Here is a 20,000-nt window from a genome sequence, read left to right as displayed (position 1 = left end):
AAGTTATAGCCTGATACTGACCAAAAATTGACGTCAAAATGCCAGTCTTGTGCCACAAAAGAAAACAAATCGTGAGTTGTATTCAATAGTTCAACCAATGAAATAACTTGTTTCCATGAGCTCTACTAACGACAACTCACTAGGCGGTGCAAAAACCAAATAATGACGTCAAACTGCCAGTCCTTTTGGATTTCAGTATCAGGCTATAACATAACGATGGCTACGCTTTGATACATTGTTATTGTTTTGTTGTATAACCATCTATCCTGCTAAATATCTTATCTTTTACCTTGAGCCACATATAACACAATGTATTTTCTTGTTTTTGGATTAATAAAGTTTATCTAATCTTATCTTTTCTTAAAAACAACAAAACGCTGAGTGACGTCAATTTCGTTTCTTCTATGAATAGAATGAAGTTGACGTCACTCAGGTCTTTGTTATTGTTTTTTTTGCCATCCACGTTTATTATGAGTAATTCTCACCAAACTGTATTAACAAGGCTATAAAAGTTCATGGTTACCCATAGTTTTGTGTGTTGGTGCGTTATACTTCCGGATGGCAATGGTGTGAGTTTCTGAGCCAAGCGCATACTATCTATATCTTCTTATAGATAGTATGCGCTTGGCTAAGAAGCTCATGACATTGCCATCCGGAAGTATAACGGACCAACACACAAAACTGTGTGTATCCATGAACGTTTATAGTCGGGTTAATACAGTTCAGTGAGCATTACTCATAAACGCGGATAGCTAAAAACAATAACAAAGACCTGAGTGACGTCATCTTCATAGAAATCGTTATAAACTTAGGCTCCAAGGACCTAATAACTCTAAATTACAAATTTTAAAATCTTTTTTTTTTCTTTTACATTGATAGATGTTGTATTTGTTGCTCTTGCCGTTGTTGATACTTTGGTACCTCGCTTATCGCATTCGTTGCTGGATATTTTCCCTTTCTTTTCATTTGGGTTGCTGTTGAAGTGATGTGTAGAAGGTGAGAAGGACAGCCGATGTGGTTGAGGATGATTGTGACAGCGGCCGGCCATAGCCTTTGAATCAATTTCCCTTTCCACTCAATTTGCTGGGCAAACTTCTTGATGAATTCGATTCTCGTGAAGAAGTTATAGCCGGATCGATACCAACGTGTGCCCTGGAAATAGGATGGGATGGTGATGGGAAATGGTGATTGTTTTGGCGGTGGTTGTGGGAGTGGATGAGTGATTGCTATTATTATTGTGGTGGTTGTGGTGTAGTGGATGAGTGATTGTTATTATTATTGTGGTGGTTGTGGTGTAGTGGATGAGTGATTGTTATTATTATTGTGGTGGTTGTGGTGTAGTGGATGAGTGATTGTTATTATTATTGTGGTGGTTGTGGTGTAGTGGATGAGTGATTGTTATTATTATTGTGGTGGTTGTGGTGTAGTGGATGGGTGCGGTGAGGTTGTAGTGGTTGTTTTTGTTTTTTTTTTTGGTTTTTTTTTTGTGTGGTGGTTGCGATTTGTATGGGTGGTGGTTGTGGTGGTTGTGGTACTGGTTGCGTGGGGTAGTAGTGATTGTTTTTGTTTGTTTTTATTTTATTTTTTTTTTGTGTGTGTTTTTTTTTTTTAAATTAAATGTTACATCGTATATTTTTTTAAAAATCAACTAAACGTGTTCAAAGCGCTTTACAAAGGGTCCCTGACTAACAGCAACACGAAACATGTAGAACGGTACATGATGCGTGTTTCGCGATATTACATATTTTTCCAACATTGGAACTGCTAGTGGCCAGGTACTCGTTTTACATCAGAGTACGGTGAGAAAATGTGAGTAAAGAGCCCATTTTAAGGATTCAACTATGCGCCGAGCGAGGCTCGAACAAAGGATCTTCCGGTCCGAAAGCGAGTGTCATACCACAAGACCACATATACATATACATTTCTATAGATAGAATGCGCTTGGCCAAGGAGTTCACAACATTGCCATCCGGAAGTATAACGGACCAACACACAAACTCTGTGTAACCATGAACTTTTATAGTCTGGTCAATACAGTTTAGTGAGAACAACTCACAAACGCGGATGGCAAAAACAATAACAAATGCCTGAGTGACGTCATCTGCATACTATCTATAAATTTAGGCTTTCTTTTTTTTTTTAACCTGTTGCATCCCGGTGTGTCTTTTGTTAAGAAACCCGCCGAAACCCGACGAAACCCGACAAAGTTATGGAAAGTAGGTAGCAGTGGGGAGTTAACCTGGGACTCAGGGAAGTGTAAGCCATTGGGGAGTGAACCTGGGACTGGGTTTCGGTTGGTTTCTAAAAAAAGCACAAATTGTTTCGTAAAAAAGCGCTTTGAGCACATTTAGTGGATATTGCGCTATATAAAACTCAATTTTATTTATTATTATTTATTATAAAAAAGACACACCCGTTGCATCCCGTCCCATAAGATAGCGTTTGGGGTAGCTAGTCTAGATATGTTACGAATGAAAGTCTCTTGATCAATCAAAAAAATAAACTTGATTTTCGGACTTCAATGACTTGACTTACTTGACTTAGATGCCTTTCGCGTCTCGACCAAGAGATCGGGTCGCCTTGGCTGTTTCCAGTATTTCCTGTGTGATGTGTCTCCAATATTGCCGGTCCTCTGCTAGGGTTCTCAGATTTTCAAGGTCCCCTGCCGTTATGAGACTAATGCTTTGTCCAAGTGTTGTGAGGTTTTTGTTTAGGATCACAGGGAGTGTTGTGATCGGTCTTCCTCTGAAAAGGTTCCGGTGTTTTTGGAAGCATCCCGACATGGCTTGGTTAGCTGGTATGTTTTTGTCCCTGCGTAGTATGTGACCGAAAAGTTGCCATCGTTGTTGTAAAATGTCAAGGGAGATTGGTCTTTCTTTTGTGATCTTATAGAGTGATTCATTTGAGATCTTTTTTGGGTATTTGATGTCCAGTACCCTTCTTAGCTGTGTGCGATGGAAGGCATCCAGATGTTCTTCTTCGGATTTTGTCAACGCCCAAGTGCCGCAGTTATACAGAAGTACCGGTTTTACAAGAGCACGGTACAGTTTCAGTTTGGTTTTTCTCTTTATTTTGTCACCTCTAATCCATACATTGGTGAGTTTACTGAGTGCGGCGTTTGATAGCTGTTTTCTTCTTTGTACATCCTCGGTGTCTCCAATTAGTGAGCCGACTTTCTTTGTTCTTTTCCATTCCTCTTTGTTCCTCGATATTGTTGTAAATTCGGTTTTATTGGCATTGACTTGGAGGTTATATTTCATGAGGGTATTTCAATTAGATCTTCAAATTCTCAAACTGCTTCGTCCCGACATGATACCAGATTGATACTAATTCCAATCCCGGATTAACAGTATTATATACAACAATGCCATCCTTCCTTCTTTCCTTTGGTCTCCAGTATCGATTTCTAATCATTGAAAGTACTTTATCGATTACGGGGGACAATCATCTCAACGTAATCAAATTAATCGATTATTCATTCGATTTATCGACTGGAAAGAATATCGTCATCAAAGAGATAGAACAGTCCTTAACCAAACTCAATATTTCATGATTGATTCGGTTTGTTTGTTCTTTTTACGTTTGTGGTTACTGTCGCAGTGTTGATGTCCTTTGTTTTTTTTTGTTTTTTGTTTTGTTTTTGTTTTTTTTAGATTTAATATCCAAGTTGTTCAGGTATGTTTTCACCCTCTGGGTTGAATGGTTACGAGTTAGGTCCTGTTGATGTCATGTGTTTAGGTATAATACTCACAACATACGCAAGCCAACTAAAACATACCAACACACACAACTTTGTGTAACTTTTAACGTTTATAGATTGTATGCGCTTTGCTAAGAAGCTTACAACATTACCATTCGGAAGTATAACGGACCAACACACAAAACTGTGTGTATCCATGAACGATTATAGTCTGGTTAATACAGTTTAGTGAGAATTACTCATAAACGCGGATGGCAAAAAACAATAACAAAGACCTGAGTAACGTCAACTTTGAACTATCTATAGATAGAATGAAGTTGACGTCACTCAGGTCCTTGTTTTTTTTGTTTTTTTTGCCATTTGTATTTATGAGTAATTCTCACTGTATTAACCAGACGATAAACGTTCGAGGTTACACATAGTTTTGTGTCTTGATCCGCTTTACTATCTATAGATAGTATGCGGTTGGCCAAGAAGCTCATAACATTGCCATCCGGAAGTATAACGGACCAACACACAAACTCTGTGTAACCATGAACGTTTATAGTCAGGTTAATACTGTTTAGTGAGAACAACTCAGCAAACGCGGATGGCAAAAACAATAACAAAGGCCTGAGTGACGTCAACTTCATTCTATCTATATAATTTGTTTTCAGAGTTGCTTTCTGTCTTGTCGTAAAATGGAATTGGTTTCAACAGTCATGACGTCACTTCCCTCCTAATGACGCATAGTAACTTAGTAACTGGCTCTAAACTTTCGGAACAATGGCGGACGCCCTTATGAAATATTTCTCCGACGAGCATAAAAGCGTATCCAGATGAGAAAAAACATGATAAATCTGATCATGTTTTGACTTTTTTACATTCTGATCATATGACATATGAACAGTTCTAGCCAGCATGAAGAATAAAAAGTCCCAATTTTCTTTGTTTAGAACCAAGCTGCTCGCCATTGCTGGGCTACGTGACCATCAGACTATTGAATCCAATTGCTTGTTTTTGTCCTGGCCCTTTTTTGGAGTTCCTGTTTTAAGGTTCATCTTGCAAACTGATCATGTTGAGCCATGTGCAAGGCGCTTCGTATTTATTCCTATTTATCTCTTAGAACGATTTTAAAAAACTCTATTTATCTAATTCTTCGTTGCTTCGACGCCTTTCCTTTACCTTTGTCCAAACACCCGCATATTTCAAACAAAACAAATCGATCATTCAAATCGATATACCGACTGTAAGAGAAATCGATATTTCTTAAACAAATTTAAGTTTCTCCAATCGATAAAATCTATCGGTTTAATGACCAGATCTCCCTTATGACTCATTGAAAACAGGCTGTTCTGCCTTTTTTAAAAGTGAGAAAAAAATCATAATTGGAATAAAAAAATAGTAACAAAATAAAAAAATTTTCATTGTCTTCAGAAAATTCTAATTTGAAACCAAAAAAAAAAATGCGACTCTGGCGGTAAAAAAGCAATATCATTGTAAAGCGCTTTGAGCACGTTTAGTGGATAGTGCGCTATATAAAAGTTCAAAGCTTAATCAGCTTCATTCATTCTATAGAAGTAACGAAACTGACGTCACACAGCTCTCTTGTCATTATTTTTCGACAGCCTGTTTAGTGATTAGTTTTCACAAAGTTATAGATAGTATGCACTTGGATAAGAAATTCACAACATTGCCATCCGGAAGTATAACGGACCAACACACAAAACTGTGATGTAACCATGATCGGTTATAGTCTGGTTGATACAGTTTAGTGAGAATTACTCATAAACGCGGATGGCAAAAAAAAAACAATAAGAAAGGCCTGAGTAACGTCAACTTCGAACTATCTATAGCAATCAGACTAAAACCCGTTAACAATAGGATTCAGTAGTCTGCTGTCACACCACCCGGCAACGGCGGCCATCTTGGTTCTAAACAAAGAAAATCATTACTTTTTATTCTTCATGCTGGCCAGAACTTATCATTCCCTTTTCATATGTCTTGTGATCAGAATGTGTAAAAGTCAAAACATGATCAAATTGATGGGGTTTTTTCCTCTCTGGAAACGCTTTTATGCTCGCCGGAGAAATATTTAATACGGGCGTCCGCCATTGTTCCGATAGTTTAGAGCCAGTGTTACTAAGTTACAATGCGTCATTAGGAAGGAAGTGACGTTACGACTATTGAAGAGTATTACACAGTTTTGTGTGTTGGTATGTTTAATTTTGGTTGGCGGTATGTTGTGAGTAATTCACCTAAACGCATAACACCAAAAGTCAATTTACGTAATGGAGCTTAGATGCCCCCGAATTCGATTAACCGAGTCTGCTAAAAATGGCTTTATCAAATAATATGATATAAATTCCGTACGAACTTGTGTATGCATTCGAGTGAATCTGGGAAGTGAGTCAGTCGTCTCTCTGGGGTCTACGTAGGTGGGTTGGTATTAGTGTATTGATGCTATGCATTTAGGTAAAGTACTCACGTACCAACACATCAATGAACGTTTGTAGTCTGGCTGATGTAATTCGAGCTGCGTCTGCTAGATAGAGTTGAGTGACGATAATTTTTTCAAAGAGAGAAAGAAAGATGTATATATATATATATATATATATATATATATATATATATATATATATATATATATATATTATATATATATATATTGAATCGTGTTTGATACAAATATGGTACGAAAATGTGCTCGACATGTAGTAATGGAGCGAGTTAATCATTTAAAAAAATATTTACCACAATGTTTGAGACAGTCTACATTAATGTTTCAGGCTTAATTCGCCATCGTCAGGACTGAGTTGTTTTGTTGACTGTTGTTGTTTGTTGAAGTGGTTCCGGTTTAAAGTTAATTAACTACAAACCGGAACCACTTCAACAAACAACAACAGTCAACAAAACAACTCAGTCCTGCCGATGGCGAATTAAGCCTGAAACATTAATGTAGACTGTCTCAAACATTGTGGTAAATATTTAAAAAATATATATATATATATATATATATATATATATATATATATATATATTATATATATATTTATATATTGAGAGAGATAGAGAGAGAGAGAGAGATAGAGAGATAGATAGATAGATAGATAGAGAGGGAGAGAGAGAGAGAGAAAGAGAGAGAGAGAGATAGAGAGAGAGATAGATAGATAGATAGATAGATAGAGAGAGAGAGAGAGAGAGAGAGAGAGAGAGAGAGTGTGTGTATAATTGTATTTTACGCATCACGACATAACACACCATAAACCAACAATACAAATCTAACAATAACAGTCCAGCCCCTCCCTGAGAAAACCTTGGGTTTTATTTTTTATTAATTAGCCAGAAATAAATCATATGAAATTGAATGTAAGCTTCAATTTTATTACAAAAACAGATCAAATGAACGTTTCGGGTTTCCCCTTTAACAACAAAACAGGATGAATGAAACACTACAGATGCATGAGATAATGTGGTAGTGGCGTTGTTACGATCTTATCTCATTCATCTGTGGTGTTTCATTCATCCTGTTTTGTTGATAAAGGGGACACAACTTGCTTGAATTTCAACCTCTTGAAGACCTGAGATGTACATTGATCCCACCAAATCCAAGCATCAGTAACACATGTTATAGTCACCTGGAACAACTATAAAAGACGTCTAACTTCTCCGTCATGGCACAAGACCGAAGGGCTAGAGCTCAGGTGGTCGCTGATTCGGATAAGTAAGTAATTTGATAAATGGGAAACCCGAAACGTTTATTTGATCTGTTCTTGTAATAAAATTGAAGCTTGCATTCAATTTCATATGACTTATTTCTTCGAGCTTCGAGCAGCAAGACTAATTAGCCATGTGAAGCTTTCTTCCAATACAGTCAACGGGGATGAATTTTGCCTCAAGGGCGGGGGGGGGGGGGGGGGGGGGGGGGGGGGGGAGGGGGTGAGACTTTGCTTCTATAAATAGACTTGGACGCTTTCGATTATATTTAATTTTAGTCACAGTTATTTCTTTTGTTAGCAAAAAAAGATGAAAAAGAAATCGTTTTCTACCAAGGGAAATAACTGCGACAGGCCTGAGGATATTATAGATAGTATGCGCTTGGCTAAGAAGCTCATAACATTGCCATCCGGAAGTCTAACGGACCAACACACGAAACTGTGTGTATCCATGAACGTTTATAGTCTAATTGATACAGTTTAGTGAAAATCACTCACAAACGCGGATGGCAAAATGCAATAACAAATGCTTGAGTGACGTCATCTTCGTTCTATCTATACGCAAAATGCTCCAAACACCAAAATCGGTGGCGGCAAAAAGTCACCCCTGTATTCTGCCGTACTCTGGAAAAACTCATATTTAAAAATTTGGCCAGAAAACGACGTGTCCTTCAATTACCGATCGATTTAAACGACTCTCATCTTGGCAAAATCTCTCAAACCTGGGACTTTGCGAGGTCTTACTTACAACGATTATTCCCAGGTTGGAGCGCGGTTTGTTTGTTTTTTTTGTTTTTTTTTTCTCCAGAGTCATTTAAATCGATCGATATTTGAAGAACGAGTTTTCTGGCCAAATTTTTAAATACGTTTCTTTCCAGAATACAGAAGTTATTTGGTTAATATGGTCTATAGATAGTTCGAAGATGACGTCACTCATGTCTTTGTTCTTATATTTTTGCCATCCGCGTTTATGAGTAATGCTCACTAAACTGTAAGAACCAGACTATAAACGTCCATGGATACACGCAGTTTTGTGTGTTGGTCCGTTATACTTCCGGATGGCATTGTTATGAGCTTCTTGGCTAAGCGCATACCATCTATAGCCTGACAAACGTCTTTAAACCAAGACTTCAAATAAAACGTTTGGGATATTTTGGGGCTCGTCTTAAATAATTCATTGATGAGCTCAAACGGTCCTGGCTAAAATTGAATCGGCAAATATGTGACTAGTCAATGAACTGTATTGGAGTTGCCCTTACAACTTGCGGCTATGTGGTCTAGTGGTATGACACTCGCTTTCGGATCGGAAAGTCCCGGGTTCGAGCCTCGCGCTCGGCGCATAGTTGAGTCCTTGGAAAAGGCTCTTCACTCACATTCTCTCACCTTACTCAGATGTAAAATAAGTACCTGGCCGTTAAAAGCGTTGTCTTTGTCCGAAAAAATGTAATATCGCGTAACAGGCAGCATGTCCCGTCCTACATGTTAAATGTTGCTGTTGACCAGGGACCCCTTGTAAAGCGCTTTGAGCACATTTAGTGGATATTGCATATAAAGCCCAATTTAAAGCTAAATTTACAACTTAATTTCCTGCAGTATTTTGAATAAAAAATGTTTTAAAAACGTTTTGAAATATTTTGGCCAGATATATCGATCAAATATCGATACATTAAAATCGATAAAAATTAAAATGATTATCATATCAAAACTCTCAAATCCAGGCCTCCTCGAAGATTTCCATTCAAATCCCAATTTGGAGAGTTTTTGCCAAAATATGGGATATTTTAATTATCGATATTTTAAAGTACAAGTTTTCTGGCCAATTTTTTGAAAAACGTCTGTTTTTTAAATTTTTATTTGTTAGAGTAGTGCAGTGTGATGACTCGTTCTTTTAGCAAATTCTAAATTGGCAATTTATATACCTCGATTGACGAGCTAATAGAAAACAAGAAATAAGCCGGATTAAAAACAAAAGCAACAAAAAACAAATAATTAAAAGAAAATAACTTTTTTTTTTTTTCATTATAAAAAATGACCTTGAGACACCTTTTCCAAACAGAAAATATCAAAGATGTGAACTCATCCAAAAGATACCGAGTGAGTGTGCGCATGTGTTGAATTTCTTTGATGAAATTTAGACGTTTTTATAATTATTTTTATCGCTACTTGACTGAAAAAGAATTTCCGCAAGACCGTTTTTATAAGGGGGATTTTTTTTTTTTTGTCATCAAGATTATCTCTTCTTTTTTCTCCAGGAAATTGGTAGTCTCATATTCTTTTTTTTTTTTAAGTTCGTTTCAACATCCCAGTTGTGGATATCTCCACAGATTATCATTGAAAGGCTCTCCCTGGCAATTCTAATAGAATCAATAAACCTTTCCATCCGGATATGACCTTTCAACTTTACGATCGTGTAAAGGGTCGGTTTTATGATGTATCTTTTTTTAAAGGGTTTTTTTCCCTTTATACAAAAACCACTCACCCCCAAACCCCCCCCCCCCCCCCCCCCCAAAAAAAAAACACAAAGAAAAACAAACTTATGTGACCCACTTCGTCATTCTGGTATTATGTCGTAGAATCTGAATAAATGTTTTTTTTAATCGAATCAATTTGAAGCTTAAGAAATAAAAATTCCCGCACTTTTTGTTCAATAAAGACTTTAATTTCAACTCAAGCTTTATCAGTTGACCCAAAGATTCAAATTAGGCAACGTTTATAAATTTCGACAAAATACCATTTTGGGAAAGTTTCATGACAAATATTGGTGTCAATTAAGAAAAAAGATTTCTTTTTTAAAAACCCTGAAAATAAGGGGTAGGTGACAGAAAATCACAAAAAATAAAGCAATAAAGTAATTAGATCAAAATTCCCAGCTGAGAAAAGTTGAAAATGGTCAAATTTCTATGGAAAGGTTTATGATTTGTAATCAAATATGTGACAATTTGTATATAGTATTATTAAATCGCCTCGTCCATTTTACTGTTATCCTCTTCAGAATATCTCACAGGAAGATTAACCATGTTTATAAGACTGCTCGAGAATTGCTGCCTCAATTCCTTCATTAACGTGACTAGGATAAATAGTTTTACTATAATCCCTACATCAATTTGTAATAGTCTTCAAACCTCATTGATCAAGTGTGACTGGATTATATTGAATTCTGCTTTACCATCAACATCAACATCAACAACAACATCAACAGTAACTAAAGAGACAGTATTCCATTGTGGAGTAAATAAATCTTTTGAACCTGAAAGCGAAAGTAAAAGTAGGAGAGTCGTCGGCGAAGAGCTCTTCAGTGTTTGGAGAAGTACAGGAAGTTCGAAAAGCTTCAACCTTGACAAGACTCGTCATCTCCGTCATCTTCTAAATCATTATCATCACCAAAAGCTTCGTCATTGATATCAGCAGTGGAGCTGAAATTGAGTGGCGCTCTCTTTCACAAGCGCAGCCCCGCCCCCTTTTATTTCTATGAATAGCTTGTCAATCATTTTCGTGACGTCACAGGGGATTTCCCATTAATTGGAGTATAACGTCATGAATATCGTGTACGACGCCTCGGACGAGGGGGAGGAGGACGGAATGGCGGGGGATGACGGTAAGATTTAAACGTATAATTAGTTATCAAAGTTAGATTTTAAATCGCTTTATATGTCGGCATGTCGGAATGTCTGTTGTGCTATTTTTAGCAGTGCAAAATTTGAAAAAAAAAACCCAGCAAAAATGCTGAGGGCAGGAAAACGGAAAAAGAAAAAAAAATCAGAATAATGGGTGATTCACACACTTCCATTTCTATGATGTACGAGTTTTATTAAAGTCATAATCTTGATAAGACTTGATAAGACTGATCTTGTCCGTCTTGTACATTATATATGCCATTCACATCCAAAAATAGACCGACTGCAATGCCTCGGCTCCTTTGATTAGTTCTCTTGTAAATTCTATTCATAGTGAATTATTCTGATCCAAGTCGCTGGTATTTTTCATGTCTTGCTTACTTATTGATGATAAGACTTTCCATCTGTATCCAACTCTCTCTCTCTCTCTCTCTCTCTCTCTCTCTCTCTCTCTCTCTCTCTCTCTTCTTGGTTATTTCTTCTTTGATTCTTAACACCAACGCAAGAAGAGTGATATTGAATATTTCACAATGTATCTTTGTCCCAATGTTGCATTTAATCATAAATTAAAATGCAGGTACTCTTTACAAATTTTGATTTATTTTTTAATGGCTCCAATTTGATAACTTACACAATATCTTCTTCCATATGAACTCCAAGTGTCCTTAACGTTTCATTCACTATTCTATTCATTTTAGTTGATTCCTTTTACCTCGGCTACATTGAAATTACTGTATTCCTAATATCCAAAGCAATACCTTATTGGCCATTAAGTGAGTGATCCGCGAAGCATAGTTTGATGCTCCGCGGAGCAATGGAACTTCGAAATAAAATTTTAAAATAACGGACTCTTGAGATTTTCATTATTTGAAAACACCTTTTATTCCTCTTTATATATAAATAATTTCAGTATAGTGCGTTGCTTTATGTGTATCAGTATAAATATATAATTCACTGGTATATCTAAACTATATGTGTATAATCTATGATTTAGAAAATGAATAAATCATAAACATTAATATATATATGGGGTTTCTTTAACAATATTTATCGATTTCTGGATTAAGAAGACAATTTAGTTTTCAAGCATATTATGGCATGCTGATAGCTAAATTTCTCATATTTGCGACAAACTATGTCGATGTCTTTAAAATAGTCATGTCTCTTTACTTTAAAAGACGCTTAAACTTTTTAATATAATACTTTATAAGACGATCGAACAGATAGCTTTGAACCACACAAACGACTGGCATACAATGTTCTCTATAATGATATAAGTAACCTAAATGATTTTATTGTAAAGAGGATAGCTGAGTTGTTTTTTTTTTTTTTTTTTTGTCAATGGGAGTGATCTATATTCATGTTTTCGTCCAACCTCGTCATCGATCACATTATTTTTTGCTGTACAACGATTGGACATTTCTCAATGTATCTAAACACGCTGATGTGTTTATGAAAGTTAAAACATACCCATGAGTCACGCTGAGCGAAATGACCAATTGTGATATTGGATATTTCTACAAACTGTGAACACTTTTCACGATGTGGGTCATTTTCAGCACATATTCCAATGTGACCAATGACCTCGAGCACATGGAAAGGTACAAGAGAACGCTCCCATTGAATTGCATTGTGAATTAACTGGCGATTGTAACAATAGTATATGCAAAGCGGTAAACAAAATTGAATTCATGCCAGAATTTTAGAGTAAAGTTGGGTTTGTTTTACCTATGCATGAGTAGATTCAATGTGTAATTATTGTAAAACATATAGAATACTTAATGTTGTATAAAAGTTAGTATTTAGAGCTCGACAGTATATTTTGGAAATTTATATCTTAGCTTCATTTCCATAATCAATCATATAAATTGGAGCTTATTTATCTTCTATTAAAATCTAATCATGATTGGTATCACCAGACAAAATAGTGTCATCTTCACTATTAGCTTCCTGCTCCTTCTCCTCGTCGTCCTCCTCCTCCTAATTATCATCATCATCCTCATCATCATAATCATCATCATCCTCATTATCATCATCATCATCATCATCATCATCATCATCATCATCATCATTATCACCATCATTATCAGCAGCATTATTATCATTTTCATCATCATACGCATTAACATTGATTATATCATTCATATCATTATAATCGCCATCACCAAAGTATGAACGCATTCCACCATTAGCTCCACCTCCTCCTCCACCAACACTACCAGCATCAACATTGTCATTATCACTACCATAATATTTGTAACTAACATTTACATCATTTAGCTCTAATATGACTACTACCATTACTACTACTACTACCACCTACACTGTCAGCATTGCTAGCAGTACCACTATTAAAACCAAGAGCACTATTACCATCACTATTGCTACCGCTACAGATGGTACCACTACCACCACCACTACCACCGCCGCCACCAGCACTACAACCGCCGCCACCAGCACTACATCCAACACTACCACCACCACTACCACCACCACTACCACCGCCGCCACCAGCACTACAACCAACACTACCACCACCACTACCACCACCACTACCACCGCCGCCACCAGCACTACAACCAACACTACCACCACCACTACCACCACCACTACCACCGCCGCCACCAGCACTACAACCAACACTACCACCACCACTACCACCACCACTACCACCGCCGCCACCAGCACTACAACCAACACTACCACCACCACTACCACCACCACTACCACCGCCGCCACCAGCACTACAACCAACACTACCACCACCACTACCACCACCACTACCACCGCCGCCACCAGCACTACAACCAACACTACCACCACCACTACCACCACCCCCACTACCACCGCCGCCACCAGCACTACAACCAACACTACCACCACCACTACCACCACCACTACCACCGCCGCCACCAGCACTACAACCAACACTACCACCACCACTACCACCACCACTACCACCGCCGCCACCAGCACTACAACCAACACTACCACCACCACTACCACCACCACTACCACCGCCGCCACCAGCACTACAACCAACACTACCACCACCACTACCACCACCACTACCACCGCCGCCACCAGCACTACAACCAACACTACCACCACCACTACCACCACCACTACCACCGCCGCCACCAGCACTACAACCAACACTACCACCACCACTACCACCACCACTACCACCGCCGCCACCAGCACTACAACCAACACTACCACCACCACTACCACCACCACTACCACCGCCGCCACCAGCACTACAACCAACACTACCACCACCACTACCACCACCACTACCACCGCCGCCACCAGCACTACAACCAACACTACCACCGTCAACCTCGTCATCGTCGTCGTCGTCGATATCCTCATAAAAAAGACCACCATCGAACGCTCTAGACAAAATCGTAAAAGCGCTCCCACTGCCCGCATGAAAATAACTATTGACTTCACCAGCCTTTGCTGCAACAACACATTTAACTGCACTACTGTCACTATCATTTGTTGTTTTCACGATCTTTAAAACATGCAAATCCTCTATCACAGTAACATTCAGAAGACCCGCTGTTATTGATATTACTATTACCATCATTACCATAATTTAAACAACCATTTTGACCAACACGTCCATCGATACTACCCTCACCAACAACATTATTAGGATCTCTATTTTTCTCAATAATTACAGAATTTTCTTCATCATAAGCATCATCATAGTTATCGTCGCTATCACCATTTTCCATCTCAGTAATATTTCCGCATAGTATACAGCAGACTGCGTTGGTACTAAAACAGCCACTGTTATTCATATTATCACTAGAGCAACCACCAGCGCCACGCAGACACCCGCCATTCCTATGCTCTTCATTTCCAACAGCACAGTGACTACATCTTCCGCCAACACCACAACCGCCAGTGACACCTGTATCACAACTATAATATCCTCTATCGCAACCATTAATACCAATGCAACTACCACCACCACTACCACCACAACCACCACTACCACTACCACCACCACCAGCACTACCACCAACACCACCACCACTACAACAAGCACCATAACCATTACTATTGCCTCCATCATCACTGCTACTACAACCACTAACATCAGAACTACCTCTGCAACCACCACCACCACCACCACCACCACTACAACCAGCGCAATTACTGTTGCCTCCATAATCACTGCAACTACAACCACTACCACTAGAACTACCTCTACAACCACCGCCACCACCACTTCCGCCACTCTCGTTACAACCGCTGTTCGCGAAAGCCCCAATACCACTGAACTCGACACCACAACTATAACCTCCACCACCATCAAAACTAACACCACCAGAAACACGATCGCTATTTAAGCCACTGTAGTGACTACTAGCGCCACCACCACCTACACACCTATGACCACTACTTACATCATCACTTCCACTGCTACCACTACTACTACCACTACTAACAGTACCTCTAATATTACTACTACCATTACTACTACCACGTCCACTGCCAGCACTGCTAGCAGTACAACTATTAAAACCAAGAGCACTATTACCATCACTATTGCTACCGCTACAGATGGTACCACCACCAAAACCACTACGACCGCCGCCACCACCACTACAACCAACACTACCACCACCACTACCACCACCACTACCACCATCACTACCACCACTACCACTACCACCACCATCAGTTAAACTACCACCATTACCAACCTCGCCCCCACCGCCACCACCACCACCACCACCATCAAAATCACCATCATTACCACCACCACCACTACCACTACTACCATCAGTGTTTTCATCGTCACCAGATAATACACTCGTTGGTATTCTCATGATTTGCGCCCTTTCCCCGGTTTCCAACACTTTCTTCCGTCTACTACGTATAATGTCCTTGATGACGTGTCGAGTGACGTCATAGTTGGAAAAATGACCCATGACCTGTAAATAGAAAAAGACATATCAAAATATCAAGACGATGACAATTACTTATCTCTGAATAATACTCGCTATACATTCTAATCTTCTAACCAGATATCACGACTGTAAACGTTCACGATAACACATAGTTTTGTTTGTTGGTCAGTTATATTTCCGGATGGCAATGTTGTGAGTTTCTTAGCCAAGCGCACACAAGCTAAAAACTTCATTCAGCCACTGTTTTTGAAACCTAACTTCTGAGCTCAGCTAAAATCCCGATTTGAACAAAATTTTAGTAGTGGGATGCAGGCATTTAAAATCTGATTGTAATTCTTTGACATATCTCAAGATGCTGCTATGTGGTCTAGTGGTATGACACTCGCTTTCGGATCGGAAGGTCCTAGGTTCGAGCCTCGCGCTCGGCGCATAGTTGAGTCCTTGGAAAAGGCTCTTCACTCACATTCTCTCACCGTACTCGGGTATAAAATGAGTACCTGGCCGTTAACAGCGTTGTCTTTGTCCGGAAAATTGTAATATCGCCTAACAGGCGTCATGTCCCATCCTACATGTTAAATGTTGCTGTTGACCAGGGACCCCCTGTAAAGCGCTTTCATTACATAATTTAGTGGATATTGCGCTATATAAAGCTCAATCTTTTTTTGAAAAAAAGGTCTTCAAAAAGGGGAGATAGAAGCATTTAGATACTCATCAGCCCAGGATTTATTTATCACGTGATTAATCGGCAATCACACACACCCCGATGAGGTGAAGATCGAAACATCTGTAGCACAAGATCGGGACAATCCCTTGGACTAACCGTGGCCTTCGTAAAGTTATGGCCTGATACTGACCAAAAAATGACGTCAAAATTCACCAGTCTTTGCCCACAAAAGAAAACAGATCATGAGTTGTATTCAATAGTTCAACCAATGAGGCCACTTGTTTCCATGAGCTCTACTAACGACAACTCACTTGGTGGTGCAAAAACCAAATAATGACGTCAAAATGCCAGTTTTTTTTGGGTTTCAGTGTCAGGCGATAACTTAACGATGGCTACGGACTAACCCGGGCCAAACCGAAGCCATTGGTAATTTATAGATAGTATGAAATTGACGTCACTCAGGTCTTTGTTATTGCTTTTTTGCCATCTGCGTATATGAGTAATTCTCATTAAACTGTATTAACCAGACTATAATCGTTCAAGGCTACACATAGTTTAGTGTGTTGGTCAGTTATACTTCCGGATGGCAATGTTGTGAGCTTCTTGGCCAAGTGCATACTATCTTTTGCCTGATACTGACCAAAAAATGACGTCAAAATGCCAGTCTTTGCCCACAAAAGAAAACAAATCGTGAGTTGTATTCAATAGTTCAACCAATGGGACCACTTGTTTCCATGAGCACTACTAACGACAACTCACTAGGCGGTGCAAAAAACAAATAATGACGTCAAAATGCCAGTCTTTTTGGGTTTCAGGGTCAGGCTATAACTTAACGATGGCTACGGCCAAACCCACTCCAGTATCGATAGTATGCACTTGGCTAAGAAGTTCACAACATTGCCATCCGGAAGTAAAACTGGCCAACACACAAAATTGTGTGGAACCTTGAAGGTTTATAGTCTGGTTCATACAGTTTAGTGAGAAGTACTCATAAACTCGGATGGCAAAAAAAATTAACAAAGACATGAGTGGCGTCATCTTCGAACTATTTATATTATTTTAGTCAAAGGCGGGACGCGACGGAACACAAATATTATCTGGTCAGTCCCAGCCTTCCGTACGTCGTTAGTTCCGTCCCCGGAGAGATCCCAGCGAATTTATAATAAGATATGTAATATTGACACCGGGCGGGTTTAAAAAAAAAAACACGAAGACAGGGAAAGATGGGAAAGACGAGGGTGATTCCGTCTTGGGGATTCCGTCAAAATGGTTCTGACAGCCATGACATCCCAGCCTCAATATTAAATAGCGGCAGGAAGAAGAAGAAGAAGGGGGGGGGGGGGACAACGTTAATATCAACAACAATAACAACAACAACACCAAACAACCAAACAAAACTCGAAGGCAAATTAGAACGAACTAAAAACAGCGGCAAGGACTAAAAACAATAGCAGGAACCACCAAGTAGAATAGCAGCAACAGTTCAGCAGCATTCTCAAGAATAACAATTACAGCAATATCAATAATTATTATAGTAACATCGACAACAACAACAACAATGACAACAACAACAACAACAATGACAACACCAACAGTACTACAATAAAAGCAGCAGCAGTAAAAACAACAATCGTATCAGATACAGTAAAGACAACAACAACAACAACAACAACAACAACAACAACAAGTAATTATCATACTTGATGCCTTAGGAAATTAAAAACCTCTACATTTTGAGCCTTTTCAACTAGTCTGGGTAATCATAACCTACCAACAACTTGAAAGGAACCACCCATGTTGTCCAAGTGAGCGATTTGAAGGTTGATACTCTCGGAAAACCAAGATAACGAAGGTGTCTGAAGTGGCTTTCTTCCCTTTTTTTTTTTTTTTGTCTCGGGATCCCCAGTTTCACAATACAGTGCCGCCATCACCCACACGGTCGCCTTCCCTTTCCCCATTCCATCAATCCTGATCGTTTTAATAGTTGGGTATCACTATGGTGTCAGTTAGACCCTCAAGCACCAAAGTGGACTATACTATTATGGCACGTTTAACAACACTTCGACAATTTCTAATTCTTCTTCCTCTAATTTATTTTTTAATTCAAATGTAGTTCGACTCTCAAAGTTGGATGTTTCGACAAAACGAAGAAGAAGAAGAAGAAGAAGAAGAAGAAGAAGAAGAAGAAGAAGAAGAAGAAGAAGAAGAAGAAGAAGGAGGAGGAGGAGGAGGAGAAGGAGGAGGAGGAGGAGAGGAGGAGGAGGAGGGGAGAAGAAGAAGAAGAAGAAGAAGAAGAAGAAGAAGAAGAAGAAGAAGAAGAAGAAGAAGAAGAAGAAGAAGAAGAAGAAGAAGAAGATATATCAATTAATCTATAACTACAACTTATAATCAAAGCACGAACAATTTTTGGAGTAATAAAAAGACTCCGTGGAAATAATTATCTTTCAATTGTCTTTCCCCCCCCCCCCCCCCCCCCCCTTTTTTTTTTTTCTTCTTGGGATGGATCAATGTTATAACATAATATATATAATATATTATATCAACTCTTTAAAAAGGGAACTCCACACCCTGGAGAGCTAATCCTTCCAATAAAAATCCCCTCCCAATTCCCCTAGGAGACGAGAGATTTCGTAAGATCTACATTCCGTGTCAACAACGCTAGTGGGTGCTGCGCGCGCAAGTTTGATTAAGTGTGTGTTTTGGGGGGAAAGGGTAAAGGGGGGTGGGAGCAGCGCGAGATTGGCCCCGTATATTTACCATTATCTAATTATAAGGATTGCGGACGCCTACTCCATTAGCCATCGGTGGGAGCGATGCCTCGCTCAGCGCCTGGGTGGTATATCTTGTCTTGTCACAAAAATCAAGCGATGTTAAGCGTGGTCTGTGGCCGGATAGGTAATAAGTGATCGTGGAAAATTAATTCTGGTGTGATTCTGGCGTTATTGGGTAAAGCACTTAAATACACACATTATGTTACCCCCCACACGACTCGCGTGTGAATGAGTACCCAGGCTATACGAGTGATACGGGTATTGTAAGAGTGATAGTACAAAAAAAAGGATACCTAACAGGCGCCTTGTGTTGTATGAAATGGAAATATGGGTTAATATGGCCTGCTGGGGGAATAAATGAAATAATATTGTGAAGCGCATTTGCCATGAAATATGTCTGGAGATGCGCTATAACTAATGTTTGTATTTAATTATTTACATATTTATTTGTTTGTTTGTTTGTTTATTTATTCATTAATGTGTATTTTTATATATTTATTTATTAATCTTACCTATTTATCATTTACTTATTTATCTATTTATTCTTTTTTTTTAAATTCATTTATTTGTTTATATATATATATATATATATATATATAATATATATATATATATAATATATATT

At 38.7% G+C, this 20,000-nt stretch overlaps 1 protein-coding gene across 4 annotated transcripts in view; it reads left to right on the top strand.

The window, feature by feature from the left end:
- Nucleotides 1-20,000, top strand: part of LOC144979807 (voltage-dependent calcium channel type A subunit alpha-1-like) — a 591,855-nt gene that overhangs the window by 115,112 nt on the left and 456,743 nt on the right. For all 4 annotated transcript variants that reach the window (XM_078926927.1, XM_078926926.1, XM_078926934.1 and 1 more), the window contains exon 3: nucleotides 10,388-10,990. In XM_078926927.1, the coding sequence (XP_078783053.1) occupies nucleotides 10,930-10,990 (61 nt within the window). In that variant the 5' untranslated portion in view covers nucleotides 10,388-10,929. The remainder of the gene's footprint in view (nucleotides 1-10,387; nucleotides 10,991-20,000) is intronic.

Source organism: Berghia stephanieae, chromosome 9 (assembly GCF_034508935.2).
Source record: "Berghia stephanieae isolate SIO BIC M18660-M18661 chromosome 9, UCSD_Bste_1.3, whole genome shotgun sequence".
NCBI classification, from domain to species: domain Eukaryota; kingdom Metazoa; phylum Mollusca; class Gastropoda; order Nudibranchia; family Aeolidiidae; genus Berghia; species Berghia stephanieae.
Note: the sequence above shows the minus strand (reverse complement) of the source record. Positions and strands in the feature narration are given on the sequence as shown.